The following is a 13,864-nucleotide window of genomic DNA, read 5'->3' as shown; positions in this document are numbered from 1 at the left end:
CTGACCAATGTGCTTGTGATCGGAAGGAGCCTCCCAGGCAGAAGCACGTCTGTGCAACAGTAGTGCAACGACTTCAAATGCATTTCAGAGGTGGTGACAGAGCACCCGTGCCTGTCTCCACTAGTCCGCTACATGTGCTTCCTGTTCAAGGTCAGACACACAGTGTGTTGACGCATTCCCACAGCGATAGGACCAGGCTGCATGTGGGTGGGGTGGGGTGGGGTGGGGAAGGTAGTGTGAGAACATGTGCGAGCGAATGGTAAATCACTCACGTTGTGAAAACTTTAATAGCCTAAAAAGAGAAGGAGAGGACCCCTTGGGACAGAACAAGCCAGAAGTCTTTGTCTGAACATAATCTCATATTTCAGCAAGAAATCACATGCGATAAGCGTGTTAAGCAACCAGGAGTTGTCAGTCCTTTTTGTGTTTCCTTGTCTGTGCTTGTTGTGATCCAGTCTGCTATTATAGCTTCAAGAAAAAGATGTATAAATTAGTAAGATGCAGTACTTTACAGGTGAGGGATCTGGATCGTTGTGCTTGATTGATGAGCCACTGTGGGTGGATTTGAGAGGCTGCGTTTGGGCGCTCAAAGAGTGACGAGTACTCACAGGAATTCTCGCGGGGTTTGAGGCCATCCTTGCCCTTGGGCAGGAATCCGTTGTGAGCCCAGTCCAGCATTGGCTTCACCTGGTCCTCTGGATTGTCCGAGTTACACACAGGAAAGGTCTTCTCAGCACGTATAGTGGCCACCTGAAGAAACAGTGCACGGTTTGCAACAGGACAGCACATCTGTTACTGACTTCTCCAATGAGAAGTAACGTAAAACACGCAAGCCAAACAATAACACATGACATATTCAGGGAAAAAGGTTGATTCTAAGATAAATCATCTGAACAAGGGGTGTTTTGACACCACCTGTCAAAAAGATGAAAGCACCAAAACAGAGTACACCAATCTTTGGTGCAACCTTTAAAAGTATGACTACAGTTTGCACCAGTCTTAAAATAATTTAAAAAATAGCCCATGACTACCATAATTCCAATATTTGAGTAAATAGTGTAGTATGTCATTTCTCTTATACTGTGAAAGAATACTCAAAAGATTCTGTATTTAAAGGTATCCAGCCTAGTTTCCATCCAGTAGATGGTGCTGCATCTCTAAGCCACCAGGTATTATATATTTTTAAAAAGCTTCTCCACTGCTTTGCCCAACAAAGCCTTGTTGTCATGGACAGATATTAACACAAAATAAATCCTGTATTAAGTGTCCCCATAGCAATAACCAATTAGCCTTATGCCACTGTAGGCCTATACAACTTCACATATTGTTATACGAAGAAAATGCCTATTTTTGTTTTGTCAAGGATCACGTAATATCAGTGTAGTGTTTTATCTACATATCTTCTGTGCTGTTTTGCTGGTTTTCTGTCTCGGACCCTCTGATACTAGCAGAGTTGAGGCTGCTTCAGCCTGTATAGCAATTTGGAAACGACTGCAGATCTGAATAGATACTGTAGCCGTTACTACTTGTTTTCCTTTGCATTCAAAGAATAAAAAAGGGAAAAGAAGGATCAAACAGTGCCGATGTCACAGTGACTTTGTACTGTTAAATAGACGAACTGACAGAAACTAAATATCGAGGGAGGATTCCAGAGATTCTTTACTGCTTTGCTTATTGGTTACAATACTACTACTATTACTAGTATAGTCTAGTACTATTACTATTACTGGTATAGTGTAGTACTATTACTATTACTGGTATAGTCTAGTACTATTACTATTACTGGTATAGTGCAGTACTATTACTATTACTGGTATAGTGTAGTACTATTACTATTACTGGTATAGTGCAGTACTATTACTATTACTGGTATAGTGCAGTACTATTACTATTATTGGTATAGTGTAGTACTATTACTATTACTGGTATAGTGTAGTACTATTACTATTTCTGGTATAGTCTAGTACTATTACTATTTCTGGTATAGTGCAGTACTATTACTAGTATAGTGCAGTACTATTACTATTACTAGTATAGTCTAGTACTATTACTATTACTGGTATAGTGCAGTACTATTACTATTACTAGTATAGTGCAGTACTATTACTATTACTAGTATAGTCTAGTACTATTACTATTACTATTACTGGTATAGTGCAGTACTATTACTATTACTGGTATAGTGTAGTACTTTTACTATTACTAGTATAGTGTAGTACTATTACTATTACTATTACTAGTATAGTGTAGTACTGTTACTATTACTGGTATAGTGCAGTACTATTACTATTACTAGTATAGTGTAGTACTATTACTATTACTAGTATAGTGTAGTACTATTACTATTACTAGTATAGTGTAGTACTATTACTATTACTAGTATAGTCTAGTACTATTACTATTACTGGTATAGTGCAGTACTATTACTATTACTAGTATAGTGTAGTACTATTACTATTACTGGTATAGTGCAGTACTATTACTATTACTAGTATAGCGTAGTACTATTACTATTATAGTGTAGTACTATTACTATTGCTAGTATAGTCTAGTACTATTACTATTACTAGTATTGTCTAGTACTATTACTATTACTGGTATAGTCTAGTACTATTACTATTACTAATATAGTCTAGCACTATTACTATTACTGGTATAGTGCAGTACTATTACTATTACTAGCATAGTCTAGTACTATTACTATTACTGGTATAGTGTAGTACTATTACTATTACTAGTATAGTGTAGTACTATTACTATTACTGGTATAGTGTAGTACTATTACTATTACTAGTATAGTCTAGTACTATTACTATTACTGGTATAGTCTAGTGCTATTACTATTACTGGTATAGTTTAGTACTATTACTATTACTGGTATAGTCTAGTACTATTACTTTTACTAGTATATCTATTACTATTACTATTACTGGTATAGTCTAGTGCTATTACTATTACTGGTATAGTTTAGTACTATTACTATTACTGGTATAGTCTAGTACTATTACTTTTACTAGTATATCTAGTACTATTACTATTACTAGTATAGTCTAGTACTATTACTATTACTGGTATAGTCTAGTATTATTATTATTATTATTATTATACTACCTGCAAAAGCAGGGCAGCACGAAATGCCTTCTGCCAGTTTATACAAAAACCTCAGAGTGAGTCATGGATTTATTATGGAATTACTATTATTATTATTATTATGTGTTATTACAATTATGATATAGCTATATAATAATTATTATGATGATATCTTAATTACCCCATCTATTTTAAATTTAAATAGAAATCTATTCATTGCTGTTTAAACGGGACAGACAGGAACAGGATGGGCAGTGTGTGAGGGCTCCGGATCTCCTCAGCAGTGAGACACATGGCTAGAAGCTCACAACACTTTGTGGCGATTGAACGCATAAGAACAGGGTACGGGAAGACTAAATGAAGACAAATTATACACAATAAACATTACAGCAAAAAAGGGAGATTGGAAGAAGGAGATAAGAGGCTGTGAGTTTCGCTGAAAAAGCGAAGGGGAGAGCCGGCAGAACGACGCTGTTTCCTGAGCAAGTCTGGACTTGGAGAGGTTTGAACTTTTCAGTACGATTTCAGATTCACTACAGAAGGGTAATCAAGGAAAGTGTTCAGGAAATTCCACAAAGCTCTCAGGTAAATGTTTGCTTTGGGGTTTATCTTTCTATTAAACACACGGATACACACACAGCTGGAGAAGGACAAACTACATGTAATGTCCACTGTGTTCCTTACGGGTGCATGCCACATTAGCACATCAAGGCGACGTTACAGACACCTCTACTTACATCTCAAACGAATCCCATGTCAGTCTATGCTGTAATGACTCTCACCTCTAGGGCCTGAAATATGGCTCGACGGTAGGATGCCAGCTTGGTGTAGGAGGCCTGGTTGAAGAACTTCGAGAAGGCCGTGATTGAGTCCAGCTTGTCGGCGGACACCTGAGGGCAACACACATCCCTTGCGTCAATCACCCTGAGAAGCCCTCTGCTGGCAGTCCTCACTGGCAGTCCTAACAGGCAGTCCTAACGGGCAGTCCTAACGGGCAGTCCTGTGGCGCAACCGTCCGCCCCCAGGAAGTGCACTCACCTCTGAGAACTTGCCGTCGCCAAACCACTGGAGCCAGCGCATGCCATGCGAGGCTTGCCTCTTTCCTGTCGCCCTCCACGTCACCACCATGCCCGGCCACCAGGAGAAACCTTTAATCTTCCCCCACACAAGCTCCCCTATGCCATAGCCTTTATTGTCCTGCACAGGAGGATGGAGAGAAATGTTAGCCTCATGTGCTGCCAAAAGAGGACACTTGAAGGGTTCTACCAAAAAACAATGTAATCTAAGCAGCGTGATATAAATTACATTATGCATTATTCAAAGGTTCTAACTAAAGTGTTATATAGTTTAGATAAGTATGATTAAAAAATCCTATATATTACATATTCCTGTATAAATACACTACCTTGTGTATTTCCCTAGTACTGTATTATAAGAAAAGGTGAATGAAATGAGAATGAATCTGGTATCTATCCAACCCAACACCCAAACAAAAGGATTCCTGCTAGAAGCAATATGGTCAGCTTACTTCATGGAGCTCCCAAGATGAAAGACATGACGTCTCCATCTACAGCGCTTGTATGGGCATGATTTACATGACTGATCTGTTACCAGGTCAGTTGTTGCTTTGCTCGTGTGCGAGTTGGCCGGGCGCACGTGTGCACCGCTTCCACGGCCAACAGAGACCTGGTTAAATGCTCCAGCTAACAATAGCATCATTCAAGGGCTAACGAGCTCTTTGTGCGGGCAGTCAATGCTCTCTGCAAGCATGTACCTGACAGGCTTTGCAACGTTTAACCATGAGTATAGCCTGTGGGCATGAAGATGATTGTCTGCGTGTTCAAAGAGAGCTATACTGAAAAGGAGTCTCTTGTTACTTTTGGAAGGCAGGTGGACAAACATGAGTTGTACTGATTGTGTAGGAAAAGAAATCGGGACATGTTGGGACAGGACAGGTGGACAGGTAGACGGATGAGGTGCACTGGTGCACGTGGGGGAGGTGTACATTGTACTCAGGTTGGCTGGCCATGTCGGTGGTTGAGGTGGAAGTCACGCTGCTTTGAGCAGAGTCTTTAGAGTCCTGTTCCATCAGCTCCAGCCTGGGGGCCTCAGGAAGAGTGGAGACCTATACACACACACACACACACACACACACACACACACACACATCTTTGTTAGTTAACCTGTAAACAGGTTAGTTAACCTGTATGACATTTAATTCAAAGCCTTATTTTGAACAGACACCTACCAGAAGCCTGGAGCATTATTTTGTATCATAAAATCTCTTGTGAACATATTCTAGAGTTTCTAATTCTTTTAAATAAAATGTTTGTAAACTTTTTTAGTCTTTTTTTTTTTTCCAAAAAGCATCTTTCTGATTTTCCTAAGAGACTCATGACAATATTTTATGCAACTAGTCCTGCTTATGCTAAAAAATAATTAGGCATGATGGTTATTATCAGATATAAATTTACTAAAACTAGTCATTTTTAGTAGACCAGAGCATCCAAAAACAGCCAAAACAGGTGTGTGTTCAGCCCTAATGTATCCATGAACCATAATCCCACCCCCCAATGCAGGCCAGACAAAACGTGCAATATCAAATCGCAGTGTGGGAACGCAAGTGAAAACAAACACGCTCAAATAAGCAGCGCATGGCCCAACAGGTGGGCCTTCAAACAGGGTCTTACAGGGTCATACATGTGAGAGCGGGATGTGTTACGAGAGTCTCGAGGCCAGTTGATGAGTAAACAACCCCTTTCCGCTAAGAATCTGCCCAGCACACTGACAACACCACGTTCTCTTGGGTGCCGTTCCTGCTTCGGACAGAGAGGCGATCTGCTTCCCTGCATGGCAGCGGTGTGAAGAGCTCCGGATGGCGGAAACCGTCGGTGCGTCCTGGCCGAGGCCCTTTTCACTGCATGTGAGGGCTTTGATAACGGTGCCGCGGTTCTCAGCACAACAAAGCAGCCTCTGTGCAATAGGGATTTCTATGAGGCGGAAGGATCTGCAAGCTGGAACTTTCTTTCACAAGCATGCAGCATCTCCGTATGTGGTAACAGTCATCCAGCTTTACGTGATGACACTGGCACATTAAGATTTTGCGGGTTAAGGAAAGAAAGGCGCTGCAAAATTTTCAAGGACAAATGAAAACGTTTAGAGGGGCACACAGAAGAAGAGCAGGTGGACGCTGTGTCTGTTCTCTTCCCCTTTTCCTTTTTTAAAAACACTTTAAAAAAACTAAACAAGAAGGAAACTGTGAAATGTATAATTACATTGGGAGAGTTGCCAATTCCTGCAGCTGATTTTTTTCCACTCTTCAGGGGGCCTGTTCGGGTCTGCATTCTATACTGAGAAACAGCCCAGTTGGGCTGTGGGTCGCAAATCCGGGAAAAAGGCAGAAAGTTAGTTGTCTTGCATCGGGGGCGTTCCTCTACGCGTCACACGTGAAGGGCTCCGGACCGAGCGAATGGCACCGTCCGCCACCCGATGGCCACGGAGCTCTGCACACGCGCCTACACGTTGCCTGTCGACGGAGTGTGTGTAACGGCGACAGCTCTCTCTGGGCTTCAAGGCAGGCTTGTGTGGCCGGATAGCCTTCGTCTGTGGGGGTCTAGCGAAGAAAAGCCCCATATAAAGATTCTATCTGCTTCTTCTGTCCCAGGGCCAGGCAGTGCACTGCGCTTCACTGAGCGCGGTCTGTCGAAATCCTCTCTCAGCTGCTACCAGCTCGCCGTGCTGGGGTGATATTTACTTCTGAACCGCTACTGTTTTTAGATGCTCTAAACCAGGGCCTTTGCAAATTTGAGACAGAAAATTATCCCAAGACCTAGAATTACGTGGTATGAGTAGCCCAAGACCGTTTGCTCTCAGTCGGTTTGCCCAAGCTGAGTGCGTTTCAAAGCCCCTCCACACACACGAACACACAAGAGCCTTATGAGGACTGTGGGACACAAACATGCACACGCAGACTGTATAAGCTGACATGGAGAATATCAAAGTAGATACACACACGCGCACACACACTCAAAATCAGAACACTCTGCGTTACAGGGAGATGCCTCGTCTTTACGATGGGTTTGGTCTCGTTCAGTTTCGCTCGTGGAGTGTGCATGCCTTTCCCCCAACTGACAGGCGACGCTCCTAACCCGATTTGCTGGCCACAGTGAGGTCTTGGGCGTGTGTGTGCAGGCGTGTGTGTGCAGGCCTGCAAGGGCATGAACGCACGCGCACGCGCGGGTACGTTACCGGGGTGCTGGGCTCTTGTTTACTTTGGCCCCTCTCTCTGTTGCGGGGCTTGGCGTGCGCGGTCAGCCCCGCCTGGAAGATGGTCCTGGGACGTGGCCTCTGTCTCAGCCCCGAGCTGCAGCCGGAGCCCCCGTCTGACTTCTCCTGCAACGACATCTCCGTCAGTGCGCTGCGCTGGTCCGCTCTGCGTATGTGTTTGTAGGGGGTGGGGTATGCACTTCGCGTATGCCGACATGTGCACGCTGTATCGTTTCTCAACGCTCACTCATCTGATTAAGTAAGGAGCGATTCTGTACCCATGACCGGGCTGCTGGTGGAACCTGTTGTGCCAGTCTAGCTGTCTCGCTGTTGCTCGCTCGCTTTCCCACATGCACAGACTTTCACATGGAGGCCAACCTGCGTAAAGGTGACCGTATGTGTCAGGGCTGTGTGAGGAAGTGGACGTGAGAGCTGTACGGCCGTTTGTGGAAGAGGTAAGGGTCTCAGAGTAAAGCTTCAAAATTCTTGCAGCTATTAGGATTCATAAAGCTGTCATGGCAGACAGGATGTTATTATAATAAAAATCAGGGTCATGAGGACAAAGGCAACTGCCTAACACACATGTCAATACACAGACAAACGTACGTGTTTAAAAAAAGACTGGCAGATCTTGTAATGCTGTTCCTGTAGTCATTTAAATTTAGCACAGAGGTGTGGTGAACGTGTAAAGTGCACTCCCTCTTGTAGATATGTTTTAGCAGGATCCACTGGCTGAACTGTGAGTATTAGTGAGAGTGTAGTGAGAGATTAGTGAGATCTTAGCAAGATCTCAGCTGAGTGTGAGCTCAGACCTCACTGCACGAGTCCCACACGCTGTCATACTCTGTTTCAGAGGGCTTCCGAGATCTCTTCCTCCTCAGGCTGTTCACACTCTCATCTGACAGATGAGTGAGTGAGAGAGAGAGAGAGAGAGAGGGGGGGGGGTATGATAGTAAATTAGTCCTCTGTCAGTGCTGACTTAGATGGAAGTTACAGCTTCCATCTAAGTGGGCAATAGTTATGTCTGTGTGTGTGTGTGTGTGGGTGCATATGTGCAGGGGTTTAGTTTGTGTACATAATGCGTCTGCCTGCTTATGTGCATGTGGACTGTGTCAGTGTTGTGTGTGTGTGTGTGTGTGTGTGTGTGTGTGTGTGTGTGTGTGTGTGTGTGTGTGTGTGTGTGTGTGTGTGTGTGTGTGTGTGTGCGTGCATATGTGCAGGGGTTTAGTTTGTGTACATAATGCGTCTGCCTGCTTATGTGCATGTGGACTGTGTCAGTGTTGTGTGTGTGTGTGTGTGTGTGTGTGTGTGTGAATGTGTGTGTCTGTGTGTGTGTGTGTGTGTGTGTGTGTGTGTGTGTGTGTGTGTGTGTGTGCGTGCATATGTGCAGGGGTTTAGTTTGTGTACATAATGCGTCTGCCTGCTTATGTGCATGTGGACTGTGTCAGTGTTGTGTGTGTGTGTGTGTGTGTGTGTGTGTGTGTATGTGTGTGTCTGTGATTGTGTCTGTTTGGGTGGGTTTACCTGCAGGTGATACTGCACCCCCATTCTGTTTGGGACTGAAAGGTGAGGGTGGCTCGGCCCCCGTTAGGGGACTGTTCTCATTGGTCATCTCCAAGCCACTGTCATTCTCTGACAGACCCTCCACTGTAGCCATATCACCATTCACAGCAGCCTGAGAGAGAGAGAGAGAGAGAGAGAGAGAGAGAGAGAGAGAGAACCATCACACAACCAAAGATCTGAACATACCCACAGACAGCTTAAAGCTCCAATCAGTATTTACTGTAACTGCTTGGTCAATATTAGGCCAAAACAGGCAGGACGTGTCACTTACAAACACTGCATTGCTGACCACGCTGTTGCACGCGGTCGTATCAGTTATGTTATTGCTCAGAGCTGCTCTTACACTTGTGCCAAAATGGCTATTGCATTGCTGCCAAACCTTCTGGTTCTGAAATGATCTGCTCAGCAGTGTAAATGAACCAGAGGACATTGCAGGCATGCCGCCCAAAGCTGTGATACATCGCAGTCAAGGTGGAGTGTCATGTGGTAGATAATTCAACAGAGCATGATTACTGCAGTAAGTACACAAATGCAGTAAGGCGCAAAGTGGATCAAGCACATACAGTAACACACACCACCTCAGCTATTCAATTACATGCAGGCCAAGATGTCAGGTATCCTGTGTCATAATACCACATAAGACCATGAGGTTAACAGCAATGATAAATTAATAGCAGCCGTGAAATACTAACAGGTAACAACTGTTTCTACAAGTACATCGGAAAAAAGTTAGTTAATGGATTATAATCCGCTGTACAACAACCCTCTTACAAGGCTGCAAATCCATTCATAATCTAGAACATATCCAAAGGGAAAAAGTCATGAGTGAATCTCTGCTGAATCCAAGGTTGTAATATAGCTGACAGAAAGAGCATTTCAACCCAACACCCGTAGCTGTAACACAAGATATTCATTGTAATCGCAGCATCTTGGGGGAGTGGTTATTGTTCACAGATCTGCTTTTTCGTCCCCGACGAGGCCAGCTGTCTAGTAGGCTTTTCAACCGGACTGAATGACCTCCAAACCAGCAGTCTACTGCACAAACAAAAAGCGCCGGTCGTTCGCTCTCAGCTCCCTTAAAAAATGACTGCATTTAAGCACGACAAGTGTGGGTGGCACAGGGGGCGTCTGTGTGCGAACGGGGCTTCGTCGCTGACACGCACGTGTTTGAGCAGAGGCTAGAGACAGTGCAGGGGAGCCACAGAGCTGGGCCTCATTCAGGACTGAACGCTGGCCCCCACACACCCCCGGCTCTCCCTTCCATTAAAACCCTAACCCATTTTCCCAGAGATAAATCAGCCCCGCCGACAACCCCCCGCTGGACTGACTTTTAGGAAAGTCACACAGAGTTCTCGTAGTATGGCAGGTTCTGCCGGATGATACAATTCCCGGGAGCGGGCTTTGCTCTCTTGGGAAACAGCAAAGGGCCCTAAGGGCTGGGAGACTCCACTGACCTTCTTTTAGCATGGGAACATCCATTGGGAATGGGATCTACAGTAGGGGTGTGTGTGTGTGTGTGTGTGTGTGTGTGTGTGTGTGTGTGTGTGTGTGTGTGTGTGTGTGTGTGTGTGTGAGAGACAGAGAGAAGGAGAGAGAGAGAGTAATTATTAAAAGAGGACTTCATTAGTCATGTTTAGTTTTTGCTGAACACCACAATGACAGAAAAAAAAAGACCAGGAAAAGCAGGCCCGAGGGCATACAGAACAGTGGATGCGAACGTTCTTAACAGTGTTCAGATCTGTGGCACCATTGTAATAGAAGCAAAAGATAATGGCAAACTACAGTCTAACTCACTGCACACTACATCACACTAGGGACTATGTACAAAAAATATTTATATCTCTCATCCCCACGGTCTGTGTGTCTGAAACTATGGCTACTCATACCACAGTGTTACCAAAACTGCGAGAGCTGTGTTGTGACTTGAAAGGCAAGTCAGAGAGACCCCGAGTGTGTGTGGATTAGACTGTGCGCTGTTCCTCACATTCAGGTTCTACACACACACACACACACACACACACTGTGAAGCATAGGACAAAAGAACCACACAGAAATTTCAAAACCAAAACACCAACAGTGCAACATTTGTGGTATACAGTCCAAAATGGAGACATTAGTGGTGAAACATTAACGTTAAGACACAAAGCATTGCCATTAGGAGAGGTGACTCATGGTGGAAGTGTTCAGGGCCACCAGGAGCAGATGTGAACATCAGCATGAAGATACACTTGTGAAGATCTACAAATAACGTGTCTCCATTAAATAAACCTCCTCCATTTAACTTCTTAAACTTCTCATTACCTTGCATTATCTCTGTAATGTTAACCAATTTAATAGTGTAGAGCTCTACTGTTGTAAATGACCTTTGGGATTTCAGTTTTACAGAATTGCATTCTTCACAATTGCTCACATGTTGTGACATGTTGTAGGGTCACAGTGCACACATGTACATACACACTCACACAGTTGTAGAAGTCAAGGCACATATGCAATGAAATGCGGTGACATACATCATTAAAAACCATACATGTGGGTTACCAGGACTGGACTCTGTGCTGGTGAGCAACAGAACTGTCTCTGAGTCAGCAAAATTTCTCTCACTTCAATGAATACACCAATATGACTCCGGACTGCTAGGGGCGGGATGGACTAACTAATGGTCTTACTAGAGTGAGCAGGAATAAAGTGACCTCGGCTGTTTCCACTTTGATCAGTGTGACCCATCAGCCCACTGGAGGGGTTCACTAGAGGAGTGATTTAGTGCCCTCGCTAGAGCGTGTGGGTCTGTGTCTGTGGGAACAACGCAGGCCGCTGTCACGTCCACTGGAATGCCAGACATCTTTTATGCCACAGCTGTGCGGCAGAGAACCAGAGATACTGCCAAGTTTTGTACGTGTACACAACCACACACACACACACACACACACACACACACACAGTGTCAGTATACTCACAGCTAACTGTGCCAGGACAGGCTGCCAATGTTCACCCAACCCTTACACTATCACAGTTTCAACAGAGAAACTTAGACACACACACACACACCCACACACCCACACACACACATCCTCTTACCACTTGAGTATTAAAAGGATTAGAGAATTTTACAGCCTAACAATTCCTGCCTGATGTAACTAACCACAGGAAACATGGATACATGACAAACCAGTATGAAACCCGTATGGCAATCTTTACACTTGACTTGTACACATGGCAAAGCAAATTCAGATACACATTGTACATTACACATTATATAACCAAAAATTCACACATTCGTCCTGCAACTTTTCACTTTGAATATATTTGCAAATGACATATTCCCATTCGGATGTAAAGCACGCACAGGCTTTAAGCACACCAGGTTCGTTCTGTGCCCCCTGTCCATTTGAACCTCAGCAACGTGCTTGCAACTGCGATTTCCGCCGTTTCCGTAATAGCTAAGGCAACTTCTGCACCGGCCAATTAGCCTCTATGCCTGAATAAAGAGCCCAGGCACTGCTAGTTGACACAAGTGTCACTGTGTGTTAGGATGATTCACTTTCGAATGTTTTGAAACGCACTCAGGGAGCAGCATGCGGGCAAAGCCTTCATTCATTTAGCAGCACAATTTGAAGCTGATTACTTCCTGCAGAAGTAATTAAGCTACTATAGGCATTAAGCTACTACAGGTTTTTCAGCAGACTCATCTGGAAAATCGAACTATTCACAGAAAAATATAATCTTTTTTTAAGTGAATTTGATATTTAATTAATTGTTCAATTCAAGTAAAATAGAGCATGTAACCATATTAACGTAAATCTTTTTTTTATTGTGTCATGTCTGAAAGTCTGATAGGCCATATAGTTGTGGTTAATAATTACAGTCTGAAGTCAAGACCCAAGGATGCTCTGACACTTATTCTACGCCAGAGTAACACACTCCAGGAAGCCAGGGAGACGGAGCAACAGATGGGGAGTGTGTGTGTGTGTGTGTGTGTGTGTGTTGCTGTGTGTGCGATACAGCAAGGAAGACAGAAAGAGTGATAGAGGGACGTGCAGGCTGAAATAGAGAGAAAGAAAGAAAGAAAGAAAGAAAGAAGAGATTGTGACAGAGAGAGATAGCGAGAGAAAGTAAGAGGGTACAGTTCGCTATGCCCCATTAGAGAAACTCAGAGACAAAAAGAAGAGTTAAAAAAGAAAAGCCCCTCCTTCTCATACTCCCCCCAGTCTCCCTCGCTCTACATGAGAGCTCTGCTGTGTGAGTAAACCCCCCTAGTTGTATGCACCCGTTAACCTTGTAACCACACACACACACACACACACAGAGCAACCAACTATACCCCCCCCCCCCCCCCAAATCCAGAGGCCGCTCGCGCCAGTCCCCTGTATCACATGCACATTCAGGCCATCGTGCACAAACACACACACACACACACACACAAATATCCTGTTAGATGGAAGTTCACTTTATAGTTTGCTATGTACTGGAAGAAAGCACCATTGCTTCAAAGAGTAAAAAACTACTCATTAATGTTGCTCTGCATACATATCTTATAATAGCCAATTAAATTATAATCTGTATTAAACAAAGGCAAAAACATTAATTGGTCTTTGGTTGGCCTTTATTGCCAATATTCTTCTCTCTGTTCTCTCCAGGCTTGGTGTGACAGGCTCTGCATGGAAATGGTTTCAGTCCTATGTGGAGGGATGGTCCTATCAGGTGACATGGCGAGGATCTACATCCAAGGCGTGTAGACTCTCCACTGGTGTTCCAGAGGGCTCAGTATTAGGCCCCTTTCTCTTCTCTTTGTATACTCATTCTTTTGTTGATGTAATATCTTCTCATGGTTTCTCCTACCACTGTTATCCTGATGACACTCAATTATTTCTTTCTTTTCCACCCCCTGACACTCAGGTCTCTAGAGGTATCTCAGCATGCTTGGCTGACATTGCATCATGGATGACAG

The 13,864-nt window shown here is 44.0% G+C and overlaps 1 protein-coding gene across 1 annotated transcript in view; it reads right to left on the bottom strand.

Annotated features, from left to right (window-relative positions):
• dnmt3bb.1 (DNA (cytosine-5-)-methyltransferase 3 beta, duplicate b.1) overlaps positions 1-13,864 on the bottom strand; it is a 31,342-nt gene that overhangs the window by 9,863 nt on the left and 7,615 nt on the right. Inside the window, exons 3-9 of the mRNA XM_027006983.2 lie at positions 8,881-9,031; positions 8,169-8,254; positions 7,339-7,482; positions 5,096-5,215; positions 4,129-4,287; positions 3,873-3,980; positions 609-750 (exon numbers count right to left, since the gene is read on the bottom strand). Coding sequence (XP_026862784.2) covers positions 609-750; positions 3,873-3,980; positions 4,129-4,287; positions 5,096-5,215; positions 7,339-7,482; positions 8,169-8,254; positions 8,881-9,031 — 910 coding nt within the window. The remainder of the gene's footprint in view (positions 1-608; positions 751-3,872; positions 3,981-4,128; positions 4,288-5,095; positions 5,216-7,338; positions 7,483-8,168; positions 8,255-8,880; positions 9,032-13,864) is intronic.

This window comes from Electrophorus electricus, chromosome 24 (assembly GCF_013358815.1).
Source record: "Electrophorus electricus isolate fEleEle1 chromosome 24, fEleEle1.pri, whole genome shotgun sequence".
In the NCBI taxonomy this organism is placed as follows: Eukaryota; Metazoa; Chordata; class Actinopteri; order Gymnotiformes; family Gymnotidae; genus Electrophorus; species Electrophorus electricus.
Note: the sequence above shows the minus strand (reverse complement) of the source record. Positions and strands in the feature narration are given on the sequence as shown.